This window comes from Filicampus tigris, chromosome 4 (genome assembly GCF_054856515.1).
Source record: "Filicampus tigris isolate MCC_2025a chromosome 4, RoL_Ftig_1.0, whole genome shotgun sequence".
NCBI lineage: Eukaryota > Metazoa > Chordata > Actinopteri > Syngnathiformes > Syngnathidae > Filicampus > Filicampus tigris.
Window position 1 is genome coordinate 29,114,375 of NC_141220.1, and position 18,056 is coordinate 29,132,430.

At 49.6% G+C, this 18,056-nt stretch overlaps 3 protein-coding genes and 1 long non-coding RNA gene across 8 annotated transcripts in view; 2 read left to right on the forward strand and 2 right to left on the reverse strand.

The window, feature by feature from the left end:
• The first annotated feature begins 35 nt into the window (after positions 1 to 35).
• LOC147149360 (prosaposin receptor GPR37-like) lies at positions 36 to 4,239 on the forward strand. Its single transcript, XM_086027331.1, has 2 exons — positions 36 to 1,148; positions 2,836 to 4,239. The coding sequence occupies exons 1-2, from the start codon at positions 291 to 293 to the stop codon at positions 3,667 to 3,669; spliced, it is 1,692 nt and encodes a 563-aa protein (XP_085883457.1). The 5' UTR covers positions 36 to 290; the 3' UTR covers positions 3,670 to 4,239.
• A 2,916-nt stretch (positions 4,240 to 7,155) lies between these two features.
• Positions 7,156 to 13,251, reverse strand: LOC147149361 (hyaluronidase sv-hya-like). 3 transcript variants are annotated; one of them, XM_086027344.1, is made up of 6 exons: positions 13,153 to 13,251; positions 12,093 to 12,291; positions 9,738 to 10,405; positions 9,103 to 9,372; positions 8,950 to 9,039; positions 7,156 to 7,902 (listed from the first exon to the last, which is right to left on the reverse strand). In XM_086027344.1, the coding sequence occupies exons 3-6, from the start codon at positions 10,395 to 10,397 to the stop codon at positions 7,477 to 7,479; spliced, it is 1,446 nt and encodes a 481-aa protein (XP_085883470.1). In that variant the 5' UTR covers positions 10,398 to 10,405; positions 12,093 to 12,291; positions 13,153 to 13,251; the 3' UTR covers positions 7,156 to 7,476. The 3 variants fall into 3 exon arrangements, with proteins under 3 accessions (XP_085883470.1, XP_085883469.1, XP_085883468.1); XM_086027343.1 differs by having other exon boundaries at positions 12,015 to 12,291; positions 13,041 to 13,247; XM_086027342.1 differs by having other exon boundaries at positions 13,041 to 13,246.
• LOC147149362 (uncharacterized) overlaps positions 7,226 to 18,056 on the forward strand; it is a 41,161-nt gene continuing 30,330 nt past the window's right edge. For 2 of the 3 annotated variants that reach the window (XR_015086382.1, XR_015086383.1), the window contains exons 1-3: positions 7,226 to 7,936; positions 12,034 to 12,311; positions 13,279 to 13,415. This is a non-coding gene — a long non-coding RNA (uncharacterized LOC147149362). Of the gene's footprint in view, positions 11,946 to 12,033; positions 12,312 to 13,278; positions 13,416 to 18,056 lie in introns of all 3 variants that reach the window. The other variant, XR_015086384.1, reaches the window with a different exon arrangement.
• On the reverse strand, positions 14,460 to 17,969 carry LOC147149363 (hyaluronidase-like). Its single transcript, XM_086027345.1, has 5 exons — positions 17,830 to 17,969; positions 17,405 to 17,589; positions 16,487 to 17,221; positions 16,028 to 16,117; positions 14,460 to 15,514 (listed from the first exon to the last, which is right to left on the reverse strand). The coding sequence occupies exons 2-5, from the start codon at positions 17,573 to 17,575 to the stop codon at positions 15,185 to 15,187; spliced, it is 1,326 nt and encodes a 441-aa protein (XP_085883471.1). The 5' UTR covers positions 17,576 to 17,589; positions 17,830 to 17,969; the 3' UTR covers positions 14,460 to 15,184.

Sequence of the window (18,056 nt, forward strand, 5' to 3'; positions counted from 1 at the left end):
GCTCCCACCGAACCAAAGACCCCAAAACCCCCTGCCCCGCCCTTTGGTCCCGCCCCCGTTGCACCCCTCCATAGCTCCGGGCTCCTTCGTCACTCCACGCCGACTTCTGAGTCGCCCTGACCGGCTTGCCTGCTGAGGGTCACTCCCCACTCATCGGAGGAATTTAGCGCACATATCTTTAAGGAGACTATGGGCTTCGAGTGATGTTTTTTTTTTCCCGAAACAAAGTTGGCATGGCTCGCGCACCGCGGGACTCTGGTCGGCTTTGGGCTTAACGGAACCGCGCCATCATGCCCCTCGTGACCCGGCTGCTGTGCGTGTGGATGTGCGCCGCGGCCGCACACGCGGATGGGCAGAGCCGACGGTGGCGCGCGTTCAACGGAGCCACGTCGCGGGACGTCCTCCGCCCGGAGTTGGACTCGGACTCGGGCTCGAACCCCAACTCGGAGTCGTCCGACGTCGCTGCGGCGCTTCCACCGGCGGTGCGTAATAATAAGAGTGGAGCCCCGGCGTTACGCGTGGATGCGGAGCGGCGGTCGAGCGAATGCGAGCGCGGGACGGCTTGCGACCCGGCACCGAGGACGAGGAGCCTGGTGAGGCACAAGCACCGGCAAAGCGGGAGCGGCAACCGGGCGCGAGGCGAGCGCGGCGAGCGTGTCCACCGCCGAGCCGCGGCCGGCTGGCAGGCGCCGCCGTCGCTCATGGCGCAGGAGCAAGAAGAGCCCGAGCCCGGGCCCGGGCCCGAGCCCGAGCCTGAGCCTCCCTCGGCCGCCAACGCCAGCGACTACGACGACTACGCGGCGGCCGGCTCGAGCGACGCGCCGCCTCTGGAGCCCGGCACCCCTCGGAGCAAAGTGAAGCGTGTTCGGAACCCCTTCTACCCGCTGGGCGCGGGGGCGTGCGGCGCCTTCGCGCTGCTGGCGGGCGCCGTGGCGCTGGTGTGCGCGGGCGTGCTGGGCAACGTGTCGCTCATGTGCATGGTGTGCCACAACTACTACATGAGGAGCATCTCCAACTCGCTGCTGGCCAACATGGCGCTGTGGGACTTCTTGGTGCTTTTCGTGTGCCTGCCGCTGGTGCTCTTCCACGCCCTCACCGACGACTGGCTGCTGGGGGAAACGGCCTGCAGGCTCGTCCCCTACCTGGAGGTGAGCGCCTCCTTGCTAGCCTTCCTCTTGCACCTGTTCCTCCTCTTCATCTTTTTCCTCTTCTCCTTCTTTCTCCTCCTCCACCAAACTTGTTTGGTTTTTTTTTTTGCCTCGTGCCATTCTTTCACTTGCTACGTTTCCTTCCCTTCCCTTCCCTTCCCTTCTCTTCTTTCTCATCCTCTTCATCGTCCAATTCTTCCTCCTCCCAACGACTCTTCATCCTCTCATCGAAAAGTTGAAACCTGCACATGCAATTAGTCCAAATAGTGGTGACGTCATAGATTGCCCCTCCCACAAGAGGTCCTGCTAAGGAACTTCAATTTTGTCTTGTTTGGATGTTGGAAGGTTTGAGGGTTCTTTTCCACGGCTTTCTCACATGTTCCAAAAATGCCCCATACGTTGAAGACTCAAAATTGTCCATAGGTGTGAATAGGTTGTCTGTATGTGCCCTGCGATTGGCTGTCTACCAAATTCCAATTACAAGATGCACACTTTGTCCTTTAATTTGAAGGATGCTCGACTTTAATTTTGGTGGGGCGTCGACCCTTCCTGTCCTTTGCCCCTTTTTTATGGTGTAATGCGACAGCAAAAACTAAATGAAAATGTTGTACTTCCTGCCCCTTTCCATTTTTGTATTTCTTAAAGAGCACCAAAAGCCAAAATACCTCCGAAATAGTACTTCCGCTCTTTTATTGTCATTATCAAGTGCAAGAAGACAGACTGCATTGGGGGAACTTTAAATGTTCAATGTTTAATCTGCTCAACATGAAAAGCCCAGCCTGCTCCGTCTGATCATGTGACAAGCTCTTAGCCAATCACAGCGCAGATCACAATTAATGAGGAGGCGCACTTGGATTAGAATGGATTATTTATTTTTGTTCTTCTTCACCTTTTAATCCTTTAATGTAATTCCTAAAATGAGATTTATTTTGTTTTTAAGACAGTCACACGCTAATCGTTTCATTCACATCTAAAATTCTTTGACCTGATTGAGACACACAGATTATCTCTCGTCTTGTATTTTGGTGGGTTGCTTGTCCTTCTTGTCGCATGTCTTTGTAAAATTGGGTGAAGGACAGAAAACGGCAAAATCAAAAATCAGCACTATTTCAATTTACACAGGACCTTTCTTTTTTTAAATCATGGTGGGATGCTGGTCCTTCCAGTCATTTTTTTTTACAGCACAGAAGACAGCAACATGCAAAATTAAAGACGACCCATCATTTATTGTGACGGGATGCTCATTCTATCGAGTGTATTCTTTACATTTTATTTTGATGGGACAATTGTCCGTCTCAATTTTAATGGGTTAGAGGACCATTTTAAAAAAGCGCTGTAAAGTACTTGTCTTTTATTGTGGCGGGATGTTCGTCCTTCTCATTCTTTACATCAAACCTTGCCTTTTATTTTGGTGAGGTGCTTATTTTGACAGGATGTTGGGACGGCGCCAGGATTTTTTCCTCTTCTGGGCCTCAAGCGGGGCGAGACAGAGGAATTTAGAATATCAAATAAAATGCTGGAGGGCTTCACAAATTTCTGCCGGGGCTTTAGCTGGCCTAGCCCCGGTGTATCCCTGAACCACAGATGCTAGTTTGTCTTTTTGTCGTGGCGGGTTGTTGACGTTTCCTGTCCTTTTGCTTTGACAATTTGCCAATTTGTGTCTTGTGCGCCCCCCCCCCCCCCCCAGGTGGCATCCCTCGGCGTGACGACGTTCACTCTGTGCGCCCTCTGCATCGACCGCTTCCGCGCCGCCGCCAACGTGCGCTCGTACTACCAGATGACAGACAACTGGGCGTCCACCGGCGCCAAGCTGGCCGTCATCTGGGTGGGCGCCCTGCTGCTCGCCCTGCCCGAGCTCCTCATCCGGCAGCTGGTGAGGGAGGAGGGCGACGCCGCCGAGGGTGAGGCGGGTCCGGCGCGCGAGCGCTGCGTGGTGCGCGTGTCCACCCGCCTGCCGGACACTCTGTACGTTCTGGGCCTGACGTACGGCGGCGCCCGGCTGTGGTGGTTCTTCGGCTGCTACTTCTGCCTACCCACGCTCTTCACCATCTTCTGCTCCCTGGCCACCGCCCACAAGATCCGCGGCGCCGAGCGGGCGGAGGCGCCCACTCGCGGCACCAAGAAGCAGATCCGCCTGGAGAGCCAGATGAACTGCACGGTGGTGGCGCTCGCCATCCTCTACGGCTTCTGCCTCATCCCCGAGAACGTCTGCAACGTGGTGGTGGCCTACATGGCGGCGGGGGTGCCGCCCCGCACCCTGGACATCCTGCAGCTGCTGAGCCAGCTGCTGCTCTTCTGCAAGGCGGCCGCCGCCCCGCTGCTGGTCCTGTGCCTGTGCGAGCCTTTCCGCCGAGCGTTCCTGGACTGTTGCTGCTGTTGCTGCCGCGAGTGCGGCAGCCCAAGCGCCGGGGCAGACGCCGGCGGCGTCACCAATGACGAGCTGGAGCTAACGCGCTGCAACGTCGCCCCTGACGACGGGGAGACGTCTGCCACCTACGCCACAGTGGGCACGCACTGCTGAGATCAATGACTCAACCGGCTGGTGTTGATAGATCACTATGACACTTTGACCTGGACTTGATAACTCACCTGCCAGGACTTGTATCTGTAACCGTGGCGACCAGAGCGAGTAGGCTAACAGCGTCATAACCGCAGGCAAACGTCACCGCTAGTAATGTCATGACTGAAGGTGAAAATGTGATTTTTCTGCCACGGTTGCAGCCAGACTCGATGCTCACTCGTCGCAGTTTCCGCTAGTCGCAGCTGCGTTCGCTGTGACCAGCGCTGACTGCGGCTAGCGGCAAATAGCTGCGACAAGTGCTGACTGTGACTGCGACCGGTGCAGCTAGCCTGCGACTAGTGCAGCTAGCATCGACTGTGGCTGCTAGCCGGTCACTAGCTAACGTCAACGTAGCTGAAAGTTACCCGCACAACATTAGCCAGCTAATGTTCTTTTCTGGGCCACCGGCTCCGTCGGTCCTCTAGGTGGCGATCACCGAGCCTCACGATTGTACTTTAGCTCGTAGTGTCGTCGTGTAGCGTGGAACACTTTTTAGCCACGTTAATGATCATTAAAAAGGTTCCAAATGTCTATTTTGTCCATCTGTGCTTTCAAAGATAGTCAAGCTGGTTTTGTGTGGTTGCCGGACCCCTTGCAAAGAAAAAAAAACAAAACAAAAGACTCTTGTCGTTTTGCCTCTTCAGATGGGGAAAGTATTCACAAAGCTTCACTTTTTGCACATTTTGTTATGGTACAGCCTTTTTTTCCAAAATGGATCTAATTCATTTATTGACTTAAATTTGCAGAGTCACGGCCTTCTCCGCTTTTTTGAGGGGTCATCTCACCATCGCTTGGACCATTTTTCGGCTCCACCCAGCTGGCGACGTGAGTACAAGGGCCGCCATTGTCCTCTGGGCCCGCCCGCCGCCGTGTGAACGGACCCACAGTGCTCTGACACTGATGTATTGTGTTCTTTCTGGCCCGCAAACAAGCACCAAAATATCCCAAACAAGCATTGGCTGACAGTGAAAGCGCAGCCCTCGCGCTATGCTAGCATGCTAAAATGCTATTGTTAGCGTCTTTGTGTATGTTAATTGATCATAATTTGATGCTATCTCATCCTGCAGAAGGCCATTGTTGTGGTTTTGGCAGGCATGTCTCGCTGCGTGTTTGGCTCTTTGTTGTCTCTCCGGTGCAGGCTGGTGGCCCCCTTCGCTGCTCCAGCAATTAGACAGCCCCCACTCATTGGCACACAATGGACACCGGAACAACATGCTCACACGCTGACCCAAGAACATGGATGTCCTGGCAGCGTGGTGGTCTTAGAGAGGTTCCGCAGGTTGGACCAAAAGGTGGTCCGGATGAGGTGAGTGTGTCACTTGTTTGCTTCTGCATTCAATTGACAACTGGGAGTCCTACGATCAGTTCACGTTCACTTCTGGCTGGTTGTTATGCAACGCGTGAACATTTAACCACACCTTGTACGAGTTATCATTTGCACAATGCAACGCAAAGGGTAATCTTCCATTCTGTCAAAGTCACGTGACCTTCGCCGCTTCATTCGGACAACCCGCGTTGCCTTCCCAAATCCTCAATCGACAAGCTACCTGCCCCTCCTCAAATCATGTGACCACCCACCTTGTGGTCTACACCCACTCGCCCCTCTTCCAGCGCCTCATCAAGGCATCAAAACAGTTTGGGGAGATAATTGTGTGAGAAATGTTCTGATGGTCTAATTAGCACACGAAAGAAGCTTTGGATGGACAATGGTGGCTAGTGTATCCACCAGCACGGCTCTTGTTGTCGTCGGGATTCCTGATTGTGTCGCCCCGCCCTGATGGTACAAGCATGGAAGGGGATTGTCGGGGCCGGGGGTAGCTAGTGGGGGTTGGGGGATAAATTCCCTCGGAGGAGCATCACTTTGGCCAGCTGGTGACCTAAAAAGCTTCTGACAAAGAAGGATGCAGACAATTAAGCTCTTCCAGGCCCGACCGTTACCGCCCCCCCACCCCCACCCCCCCCCATCTTGTGTCAAAACAGATTTCACACATTCGATACATTTACTTTACGTGAGCTTTTTATCTTTTCAACTGTTGGAGACGCTTTTGACAGAATGATTGTATTCCGGGTTGTTTTCCATTTCGTTTCAAGCCAAAGCTCACATTCCCTGACACACAAAACCATTGACTGTTGTGGAGTCTTGAGGCCGTTCTATGCTGAATATATAAATATCAAGCACAAGAGGAAATGTCATGTTCTGTGGAATGGCATCATGAGACCAAACAATGCTTCGCCACAAAGGCCACTCACAAAAAACATTTGCGTGTATATATATAAAATCCTCACATGGGACGCGGGAGTGCTGGAGCCTATCCCAGCTGTCGGGGTACACCCCGAATTGGTTGCCAGCAGGGCACACAAAGACAAACAAACATCCGCACTCACAACCCCACCTAAGGGCAATTTAGAGTGACCAATCAACTTACCATGCATGTTTTCGGAATGTGGGAGGAAACCGAAGTTACCCGGAGAAAAGCCACGCAGGCAGGCACGGGGAGAACATGCAAACTCCACACAGGGAGGCCGGAGCCGGGATCGAACGCACGCGACCTCTGAACTGTGAGGCGGACGTGCTAACCAGTCGACCACCGTGCCGCCTGTGCTGTATATATATATATATATACGTTTTATTCCTGAGTTACTTTACACCCAACAAAAAAATATTTTTTGTATATGTACAGCAGATGGCGGTAAGCATCAAAGAGAGAATCATGTTAGGATGACTAATACATGAACTAAGAAGTAATAAAGTACCTTTGAATACAGAGACAGTTTCATAGAGAAGTTCTTGTAAGTTTGACATTTTTATTTTTGGAAAGAGTAGGGTTAGGAGGTTGTGAAATGGTATCTTACAGCCCCACACTCCATCTAAGAAGGTGGCAGTAAAGCACCAAAATGGGTTTGCCAACCGCTAAAAGAAAAATTTGAAGAAAACATTGCAATAGTTACATTTCGGTTTTCACGACTAGGAAGCATTTTAATCCACCATAATTGTACCTTCGGCAACTGTGACAGGTTTGTGGTTAAGGTAAGCAAAACGTTAAAGTAAAACTTAGAAGTTAAAGCTCACACTTGACAGATGAATTGATTGGCAAATAAGTGGAGGCTCTGCGAAATGGGCAATGTACGTGAAAGTAAAGCTGTTTGAGCAGCAAGCTGACATGTACAGCGTGCACTTCATAACACTATCTTGTAAGAGTTGAAGGGCTTAAATTTACGGAAAAAAGTACCCTTTGAGTTATAGTTTGTAAGATGTACCTCTGGCTCCCCCTGGAGGATATAAACCTCCAACGCAGCCCTGATCGAACTACCGCAGAACTTGAGTTGTAGACTCACTCAAAACGTGACATTTGAGTGTCAGGTACTTTTACTTTACTATGACTAAGCACATCACGGTATTGATTGGTTTGAGTCATGTTTACTACTACCAAAAAAAAAAAAACACGATGGCATAGAATGAACTTTATTAGGGACACATCAATTCTCTCCCAACAGCTTACTGCAAGCCTAAACTGCAGGCACAATCCATAAATCCAAGTCAATACTTTTGGACCCAAGTTTGAACAGCAAAGCAAATTCAGCAAGAACCACGGATAAATACTTATTGAATTTATGAATAGAGGCACTACCATGTAACAGTTCAAGTGTTAACGAGCTGAAATAAGAGGAATGTGGCCATGTCAGATGATTTTGAGATGCAAGACCAGGTGATTATGCGAGCTGGCAACACTCTGCAGAAAGAGAGAATGGCAAATGGCGGCATCATCCCTACGCGGCTCGGAGGAGACGCGTGGCGGCGGCCATCGGGAACAGGTACGACCCCGAGGACAGGCGACTCCCGGACGAGCGACTGCCAGCGAATTTGGAGTTGCCCTGGATGTCGTTGAAGGTCTTGGCCGAGCGGCACGGCTGCTCGTCGTAGCACATGCAGTCAAAATGGCGGTCGAACCAGTCCACGTCGTCCTGCGACAGGCCGCCGCCGCTCACCGTCAGCGGGCTACGGTGGTCGCGGCGCGCAATGCGGTAGCGGCGCGAGTCCAGGTGGAGGTAGACGTCGTCGAACGAGCGCTTGCGGACGCAGCGGCCGCGGCTCTGGCACAGCGCGTCGCTGCACATCCTGGCCGCGGTGGAGACGTTGAGGATGTACGGGTTCATCACATCCTCCAGGTGGCGCCGAGCGTCGAAACACGAGTCCTGACAAAAGAGGGAAGACAACGTCAACCAAAAGGTAAACTGTTGGCTTTCAAAGAGTTCTTGTGTCTTGCTAGCTTGTCTCCAGCCGCTACTGTGACTGTGCCAGTCAATTAGCCCATCCTGCCCCACCGAAGTGCGACTAACTAACTTCCACCGCCCCGTGGTAGCTAGGCGCCACTTTTAAACATTAGCCGTCAATTCTAAATTGGCATTCTGGTCCCTTCTTATGTCGCTGTAACCTCGTGAAACATCATCAGTCCATATAAGAGCATAAACCTAGACGTGGATGTTGCTAGCTTAAACCAAGAATGAATGGGGCGACATGGCTCAGTGGTAGAGTGGTCGTTTCCCAACCCGGAGGTTGTGGGATCGATCCCCCGGCCATTGTTACCATGTCGAAGTATCCTTGAGCAAGATACTGAAATTTGCTCCCGATGCTGCGTCGTCATTAGGTAGATGAGGTACAATGTCAAGCGCTTGGAGTACCCAAGGTAGAAAAGCGCTACATAAGTGACAGCCCATTTACCAAGGTATCGGTTGCTTGTCTGGGAAAATAGTCTGAGAAGCATTTCGTGCTGCTATCAAACGGCATTTACATGAACTCACATTCTTCCCCATGACGGTCCACCCGCCCTTTAACCACTTGACTGAGAGCACTTTTATGTCTTCGTCCAGTCAACATGACATCATTCGAAGATGGTAGTCGTACCCTTTGTAATGCCACAAATAACTGGTTAAAAAGCTTTGGTTGAGTACTGCTCCTACGCTTTTTGGAGCTCGCCTGCCCGCACTGATCGCTTGTTTGCTCTGCATTTGTAGTTGTCAGTGTCTGATGGAACTAAAAGCAGTGAAAAATGTGTCTGGAGGTATGCTAAGTGCTTCGCAGAGAGTCGTAAATCTGAGCTAGTGTCACTTAAGAGTCACTTTGAATGAATCAGCGCCGCACCACACCCGAGTCAAACCTTTTGACGCCGATACGTCACTTGTTTTTGGTTTGGTGTGCATGTCCAAGCGGCGGATTCAAATCAGGAGGCGTTACTTTTGTACCTCGCTGTCGGTGACGTTCATGTCTCCCCAGGAGACTATGCCAGCGGCGCCAAGGGCAGCCGCCTCGCCGATGGTGCTGACCAGGTCCATCTGAAATAAAACGATTCATGAGACGGGGCTGCCGATCAACATTCATTTTCGTGACACCCTCACCTCTGACATGTACTCGTCCTTGCTGTCCTTGTAAACGGGGCGGACGTAGGCATAGACGGGGATGGAGTACGAGGCGTCGGCGAGCATCGACACCCTAACGGCCTCTACCAGACGATGGCGCACAAAGAGTCGCGCTTGAGCCGAGTCCCGCAGCGCCGCTTCCAGGTAGATGGACGGGTAAAGGGCAGTGGACTCGCGCCAGAGCCACAAGAGCTCGTCGTTGCGCTCCTTCTCGATGTCCGGACACCGGCCGGTGAACGCGGTCATGTCCTGGTTATAAAGGTTGCACAATTCAGGGAACTCTCGGTTCGAAACTTCCCACGGGGAAATCAACCAACTCTGAAGTGTCAATTGAGCAAAGCCGAGAAAAAACAGGAAATTGTTAGCGCGCTACTGGCAGGCTAGCCATGAATTACTCCGCAAACTAAATGTTTTCCCTCGGCAAACTGACGGGAGGTCTGGTTCTCAGTCAGTCCCTTTCGAAGTGTCTCCTCCGCCCTCCGTTCCTTTTCAATGTTCTCTGTGCAAGCATTGACAACGCCCCCTGGCTTTCTCCTCCTCACCCTTGTGGTTGTGATGGATTTGTTTGGATTTTGTTCTTGAGGAACATCAGAGGGGAAAACCCTCAAGCTCACCTGGTTGTAGTCATAGTTGTAACAGTCGGGGTAGAGGTAGTATCCCCACAGGCGCCGGGGCCTCAACCGCTTCCCGATAAGCAGCGAGCGCAGGAAGTAGCGTTTGGCGGCGCGCTCGAACAGCATCTTGGCCCGCTCCTCGGCCTCGTCGTCGGACAAGCTGGCGTTCCTGGCCTTCACCCTCTCGATGGAAAGCTCCCGGTAGATGTCTTTGCTGCCCCAGTTGCGGATCCACTGCGGACGCCACTCCTCCAGGTCCAGCACGGCCAGGCCCGGCCGGTCGACGGGAACGTAGAACTCGATGTCGTCCTCGGCCAGCTCGCGGTGCTCCTTGAGGTCCACCAGCTGGGGCAGGCCCTCGTCCACAAACTCGCCCGTGTCCTCGTCCACGTACGGGACGATGCCGAAGCGGTCGGTGTAGAAGATGGAGATGCTCTGGTTGGTGGCCGACCTCAACGTGCTGCTCACCATGTGGAAGTGCGACAGATCGAGCGGTAGGCCGAAGCGACTCTCGCATAACTCCGTGGGGGCGTTCCACATGAACAGGAACGGGTGGTCCGACTTGATGGGCGGGGACGTCCGCGGTGACGGGGGAGCCCGACCGGAGCCCAGCTCCAGGAACAGCAACATTGTGACCAGGCGGGCCGCATTTTGCTTCATTGTGAAATCTACGCACAAAAAAAAAAAAAAAAAAAAAAAAAAACACTTTTTGAAGGGTGGACTAAATGAAGCGCAACAGGGCAAGTTTTGTTTTGGCTTTCCGTGCGCAGGAACACCGAGACCAGGGAACTTTTTCAAGTGTCCGTTTTTCCCCAGATTTTCTAGGATTTTTTTTTTTTTTTTTTTAACTTTATTGCCTGGTTGTCGCGCTAAACTGTAGAACACAGATACCCTTTTTTTTTTCTCCCTTGCAACCAAACATACGTAAATGGTGTGACGCATGACTATTTATATATAAGCACTTAAATGTACCCATGCGGATGAGTCCCGAGACAGCACTTTGGAGTACATGTCAGAACACAAACATGCATTTCACTTCCTTTTTGCCTCTGGCTGTTTTTTCTGAATGAGTCTTCAAATGGCACCATTAATGAGATGTAGAAATCTTTTCATGTGCATTGCCAAACTAAAACACACGATGTTAAGATGAAACCAGATGATAAAAATGGCAATTTGCGTCATCGCTTTTTTCCGATGAACGCTTGAATGATTTCGGGGCCGAAGTTGTAAATCTGCGCTGAAGTCTTTTTTTTTTTTTTTTTTTTTTCCCCGCACCTGATGCTCATCTGCTGAGCGCCAAGATAAAACGTGAGCACAAAAACAACTCATCTTTGTGGACAAATTGAACATACACTCAGTGCCAGGTGTTTTTTTGTTTTGTTTTTTTTTAGCAACTTTGCGAATTTTAATGAACTTTTGGCACTTATTTGTTGGCATGATCGTTATGGTAAGCTTTTTTTGGCTTGCTCGGTTTTCGCTTGTTTCAGTATATTTTGTTGCTTCATTTTATTGAAGGTTAGCTTATCTCGTTTTAAAAATGACAATGTTCTTTTTTTATTGTGCTGGCCAACTACTTGGGAAAGCTTCGGCCGTGTGTTTTTCAGGTTTTAGCTCTCCCGTTGACTCAAAGTGGTCCACTTTCAACCTGCCCGTTGTTATTGGCATGAATGTAATTGACTTTGTGGGGCCCCAATGTCAGACATTTGGAAAAACTTGCTTTTTGTTGTTATGACCATTAGCAAGCATTTTGGGAACATTAATATAAGGCATTTTTGTTTCATTTCAGTCTTTTTTTTTATGTGATTGAACTTCAGAAAGTTAAGATTATTCCATATTAGCTTACTGCATGTTGATAACATCACAAGAAAATAAGTCATAATGCGTCTGATCTTTGTTTTCACTTTTCATGACAATATTCTTTTATCGTATTGGCTACTTTTTCACAATATGTCTGTGTGTGTTTCAGATCTTCAGCTTTTTTATTTGTTTGTTTTCTGGTTAAAATAAGCTCTTCACATATGGATAACATCACAACAACTCTTAATTGAGTCCAAATGAGACTCCAGCCCAATTTTTCCTAAACTTTTTTGATGATAAAGGAAAAAAACTGCACGTGTGTGTGCGCCTGTTTGGGACGTTTACGAGGTCATCGGATCGGCCCCGTAACTGGAGCGAGACTGTCTCCGGGCAGTTTAGAGAGCCCCCAAGGTCTACATCCATTCAGTCAGCTTTAATGTAGTAACAAGTCTGCACCTGATGAAAGGACGCGTCACCAACCTGCCGTTTTGTCTCCCAGGAATCTCGGGAGCTGCTGCGTCCTCAGTGGGCACCTGCGCAAAGACGGTTCCCGGTTACCTGGTTGGTTTGCCGGGATGTCCTCGACGTTCTCCAAAGCCCAGATGAGCTCCCGCCTTGTCAGTGCCACGAGGGAGGAGGGAGATGAGCCGCCGCGAGATCGACAACGTTTGGCCACACAGACGCGTCTGTCCGGACACGTCAGGAATGTTGGGAAACGTCAAGTTTGGTCAATAGCGCCGAGCAACAGGAAGTCCACCTGCGATCGTGAGTCACCAGGTGAACATGTCAGGAAAGTCACACGCGTCCCAAAGTTTGTATTTTTTTTTTCCTCTTTGGAAAAAAATGACTAAAAAATTTGCAATCAGTCTGCTCAAGGGCCACATTTGATATTAAAAATTGTATATGAAATAGTTATTGTAAAATAATTATTTTCATATTGTGTTTTTATAATTCTAAATATATTAACCATTTTTTATTACATAAACAGTTAATGTATAAAATCATTTACTAACAGTTATTGAGTTAACTGGAACTAAATGCCAATACTTTTAAATTTGCATTTATAATTAACGAAATAATTTGGAAAAAAAAAATACTCTCCTTTTTTGTCATTTATAGTTAAATGCATTTTTGTACCGAGTTACGCAACAAAGCAAGCGCCTTAGCAACAAATATTTGAAAGTTCTGCCCTCAAAGCCATTTTCATTTTGCAACATAAAATTTGGTCGGCATGTCTGTCATGAATAGACTCACGCACAAAAGTCTCAGCAGATTTTAGCCTGCCTAAACTTGTCATGTGTGTGAAGATCGTAAAGGATGCATTATCAACTCAATTCTGCTTTCAGAGTCAGCCATTTTGAGGAGCTCTAACATGAGCTCACTAACCTTAAATCAAAAGACAAATAGACACATCAATGCAATTAGCCATCACAATAATCATTGTCCAAAATTCATTAAAAAAAAAAACATTAAATAGCATTTCCTTCAAACAACGTCGTCCATCACCTCAGCTCTGCTCGCCTCAGTAGTCTTGCTTCGGAGTCTGGCGACTTGGGTACCTACCTGCAGTCTTCAACAAAGACAATTCAAAGCTTTGAGTTTAAGCACAGACACTTACACAACTGTCCGTGTTAAGCCTTGTGACATCACAAACACACGCCCGTTGTCCAGTTTCTCTACTGCTTACCCTCATGAACCCATTTTTTTTGTTTTTTGGGGTTTCTTAAATACTTTTTCTCTCCAGTTTCCAGATTGTGAGCAGATGGGTCCTGCTGATTGGCTGACCCAACCTGATTGCCGCCGTGGGATTGGTCGGAGGGAGGAAGGCCGCTCATGTATTTTCCACCACTCGTAAATTGCGAGTCTTCCACTTCCAGCCTTGTGGGTATTGCAGCAAGCAGGTTCAACGTGCTCGTAATCCAAAGTTGGCAATTGACATCACCTGTTCTCTCCCCGCAAAAAAAGTCTCAAGAAGCCTCGGTAGAAAAAAAAAAAAAAGTCAGCAATTTGGCTTTGAAGCAAATGACTTGGCAATGTGAAATGTTTGCAAATTCAGCCTCCAAAGCCATTTTCACTTTGCAACGTAAAATTTGGTGGGCTTGTCTACCATAAGAAGACTCACAAATAATTCTCAAGTGACTATTCAAGAAATGACAAATGATGTTGGACATTTTGGTTTGAAGTATATTTGTTCACTGAGATTTTTGGGAAAAATTGAGCCAAGTTTTATTTGTCAGCATGAAATTTGATCGGATTGTCTGACTTGAGTTGGTTCACCAAAAAGTCTCAAAGTCATGTCCAAAAATGAAAGAAACAGGTAATCTGCCATTTTGGTTAGAAACAGACATTTACACTCCTTTTCAGGGATATTTTCCCACCAGACCTTTGGTGAAAATTTAGCCCCTGTAATTTTTGGCGGTTCTTTTTGGTGGTCAGAACCAGTTGGTTCTTAACAACATGACATTGGATAAACACAGCTATTATGAGTTGACACAAAAATATATGAAAAAGCCGTGGCCCAAAAATAGACAAAAGGTCTGCCATTTTGGTTGGAAGTGTGGCCCTTTCCAAGGTACTTTAAAGACAGACTTGTTCTGGAGATGTTTTGGGAAAATTCCACCCTGGCTATGGTTTGATATGTCATGAAATTAGGTTCGACGTGTCTATCCCTAGTGGACCCACAAAAAAGGTCACGAGGAGCCATGATTAGATGGAAGGAAGTCTGCCATTTTGCTTCAAGTGGCCATGTCTGGCTAAGTTTGGCACCTTTGCAGGCGTCCTTCAAAGACGCATTTTTAAAGAGATTTTGTTTGCGGCCAAATTTCGAGCATGTACACCAAACAGTTGGATGACACGAACTGGCAAAAAATTGTTTTGATCATTGCGTGGGGGCATAGCAAAGACAAATCAAACACGACGCCTGGATTGCTGTTCACAGTATTTTTATTGAAGCTGAAATATCGACTGCTTTCAACGCCAAGTGACAATTGAAAATGGAACCACTAAACGTTTTTATACCAAATACAGTGTACAGTGGTACCTTGACTTATGAGTTTAATTCATTCCATGACTAAGCTTGTGTCTTAATTCATATTCAAATAGATTTTCCCCATTGGAATGAGTTGAAATGCCACTGATCCGTTCCAGTCACCCCGTCATTTTAAAAATATTTAGAATTAAAAAAAATAATAATGATAATAATCTCTGTATAGTGTTAAAACAGAATTGAACGTAAATGAATTCATTTCTTGAATAAATTGAAATTACAGTGAAGCCTTGCTAGGGGTCCCTGCGGCCAATAGTGAAAATCTAAAAGTAATTGATGTCCCCCTCAAAATTAACAATGAAGCATTACGTTTGTATAAATGAAAGTCCTCAACTGACTTCAGCATAGTCCCTTGGCACCAAGATGCCACCAAATGGATCGAAATGAAGCTCCTCAATTCACTTAGCATTTGTGTGTTGGATGTGTGCCTTAAGGGGCGCGGCCGAGCGAGTGACATCAACACAAAGCAAAAAAAAAAATCTGACCAAGCGACGGCTCGTACCTCAAAACGGCTAAGTCATGGGCACTCGTAAGCCAAGGCGACCACACTGTACGTTACTGTTGAATCCTCCGGCCGCCAGCCAGGGGGCGCCACTGTGACGCCTCACACCCTGATGACCTGGATGCCGGCGGGCGGCGCCAGTCGTGGCTCGCACTGTCGTCCGGCGTAACACTGACAGGTGAAGTTCTGGGCCCAGGCGTCCAGGTTCTCAGCGGACGGGAGGCCCACGGCCACGTACTTGCCGTCGGCTCGCAGGATGCTGAAGCGGGCGGCGTCCAGGTGGAGGTAGACGGACGAGTTGTAGCTCTGCCGGACGCAACGGCCGCGCCCCTGGCACAGGGCCCGACCGCACAACATGGCCGCCGCCGTCACGTTGGCGAGATACGGGTTGAGCGTGGACGTCAGGTAGTCGGACAGCGACTGGCAGGAGGCCTGAAAGACGTGCACGGAGACCGGAAGAGTCACAGAAAGGCACTGAAGCGGACGCCCTTGGTTGTTTTAGGTTCTTCCGGAAATTTGACCTGAAAGCCCGATATCACAAACTCAGTCATGTCAGTCATGTGTGGACAAACAATGAACTGCTTGCCACATCTATCTGAGGCGGACTTTTGCCGAGATAAGTGTGGGAAAGCCCCGATTGGTCGCCAGTCAATGAAAGGGCACCGACAAATCGGCGCCGTCATTCACACCTTTTGGACAATTTACGGTCGATGAAATCAGTGAGTGAGGGGTTGACTTCTGGCAAGAGAAGTGGGGCTACCCGCGCCGTCAAGACTCAGACAAAGAGCGGACCGGCTGTCAGTGGAGGTCAGGACACATGTAGACGAACAAATGAGAAGCGATTGTACGGAGCAGAGCGAGGAAGAGGAAGAACAGCAAATTTCACGCCATCGTTTGCTGATTCATGGCGGCGGGCTGCCTTTGGTTGCTTGTTGCCATGGTTACCTTGTCCTTGTAGTCTTTGCTCCCGCCCCACATGACCACGCCGGCGGCCCCCAGGGCGGCCGACTCGCCCACCGTGCTCACCAGATCCGCCTGGAAAGTCGGACACGCTCGTATTCATTTGTGGGGTTTGGACAGGATGGGACGAGTGAATTTGCAGTGTTAAAACTAGACACAGTGTGCTAATATTGCAAAATACACTTTAAGGCTCCAATCAGGCTCCGATATTACCTCCGAAGGTGGAAAACGGTGTGCCCTTTATACAGAACAGCGACGGTAGGGAAACGTCAGTGTAAAAGAGGCTTAAGACAAAAGAAAAAAGTGCCGACAGAGAGACCCTGGTGTGTTGGAGCCACACCTTAGATTCTACCTGCGAAGCCAGGAAGTGAACCTTTTACCAGAAGAGGGCCGAAAGCCGTCTTGGACGGGCAGTAGTCAGGGGGCGAGAGCAGCAGGACTCACCGCGGTCTCAAAAATCCTGTTCTGGCCTCGATACAGCGGTCTGGAGTAGACGTAGATGGGCATGGTGTACTGGCGTTTGGGCAGCGCCGCCACCCTCAGGGCCTCGCGGACGCGGTAGCGCACATAGAGCGGCGCCTGCGGGGAGTCCCTCAGGGCGGGGTGCAGGTAGACGGATGGGAAGAGGGCGCCGCTGCGCTCCCACAGCCACATCAGCTCTCGGTTCTGCTTGCGAGCCTTGGCCGAGCACCGGCCCGTGTAGTCGGGCCGGCCCCAGTCGTAGTTGTAGCAGTAGGGGAATAAGTAGAACCCCCAGCGTCGGCTCGGACGCTCGGCGACTCCGAGCTCAATGGTTCTCTCCATGAAGCTCCGCCCGGCCCTCTGGAATTGATCCACGGCCAGCTGGGAGATCTTATTCAGGGACAGGAAGGGGGAGCCTTGCAAGGCGTTGGCCATGGACAGCTTTTGGTAGATGCGCTTGGACCCCCAGTTCTGGGCCCACAGGGGGCGCCAGGACTCCCAGTCTATGACCGCCAGGCCAGGCGATTCATCCTCGGCTATGTAGTGGTCGATTTGACGCCTCGCCTTGAGCAGGTGTGCTGTCAGGTTGCCATTTTGAGGGAGGCCGCCCTCATGGCGCGTCCGCCTGGCCGGGTCGATCTTGGGGTACAGGCCCAGCCGGTCCTCATAGAAGATGGTCAGGAACTGGCCCGGAACGGAGGCCGGCGTGGTCACCGCCTGGAAAAAAGCGATGACCGAGTGGAGCTTCGTCAAGCAACTGGACAACTAGGCAATTTCTGCAGAAATTAGAACTCAACTGAAACGCTGTGGAATGAATTGAGTTGTAAAAAATGTGGACTGTGACTTTTTTTTGTTGAATGTCTCATTGACTTAAATGTGGACCCTGGCAGTGGTCACTACCTGGAAGGCCGCAGTGTCCAGTGGGATGTCCAGACGCTGGCACTGCTCCGTGCGGGCGTTCCATACGGCCACAAAGGGGTGCTTGGGAATCAGGGGCGGCTCGGTGGGTGGCGGGGTGGCAGCCGCGGGAGCCAAACTCATGATTATGATGGACAAAATGTGCAGGGACATTGTGATGCTCTGGACTACGAGAAGAAGACAACACTTTTAATTAGTCACAAATCATCCTCTGTAGCCTATGTGTTGCAGTAAGCCGCATTGGCCGGACGTAAAGAGCTCCAATATCAGTCAACCAAAAACGACTCAAATACATTTGATTAAAAAGGAAAAAAAAAGAAAATCGCAATATTGTGATTGTGTGAGAGAAGTTGTAAATAGAAAATGAAATTGTTTTTTGTTAAAATAGTACAAAAGTAAGTTCGTACCTGCATCTGTAACGTATGAAGTTCACTCTCTGGTTCTTTTCCGCGACTTCTCGTGTGAAAACAAAGCCAACTAGCCGCCAACTGTGTTGTGCTACCATTAAAAAAAAAAAAAACTTTATCAGTGATCGTCCATCTGGTGTTGGGTGTCTTCGCATCTTCCTCTTTTCTAAACCTCCCAAAACGCAGACGGATGCTTTTATCATTCAGGTTCGATGACACTTAACAAG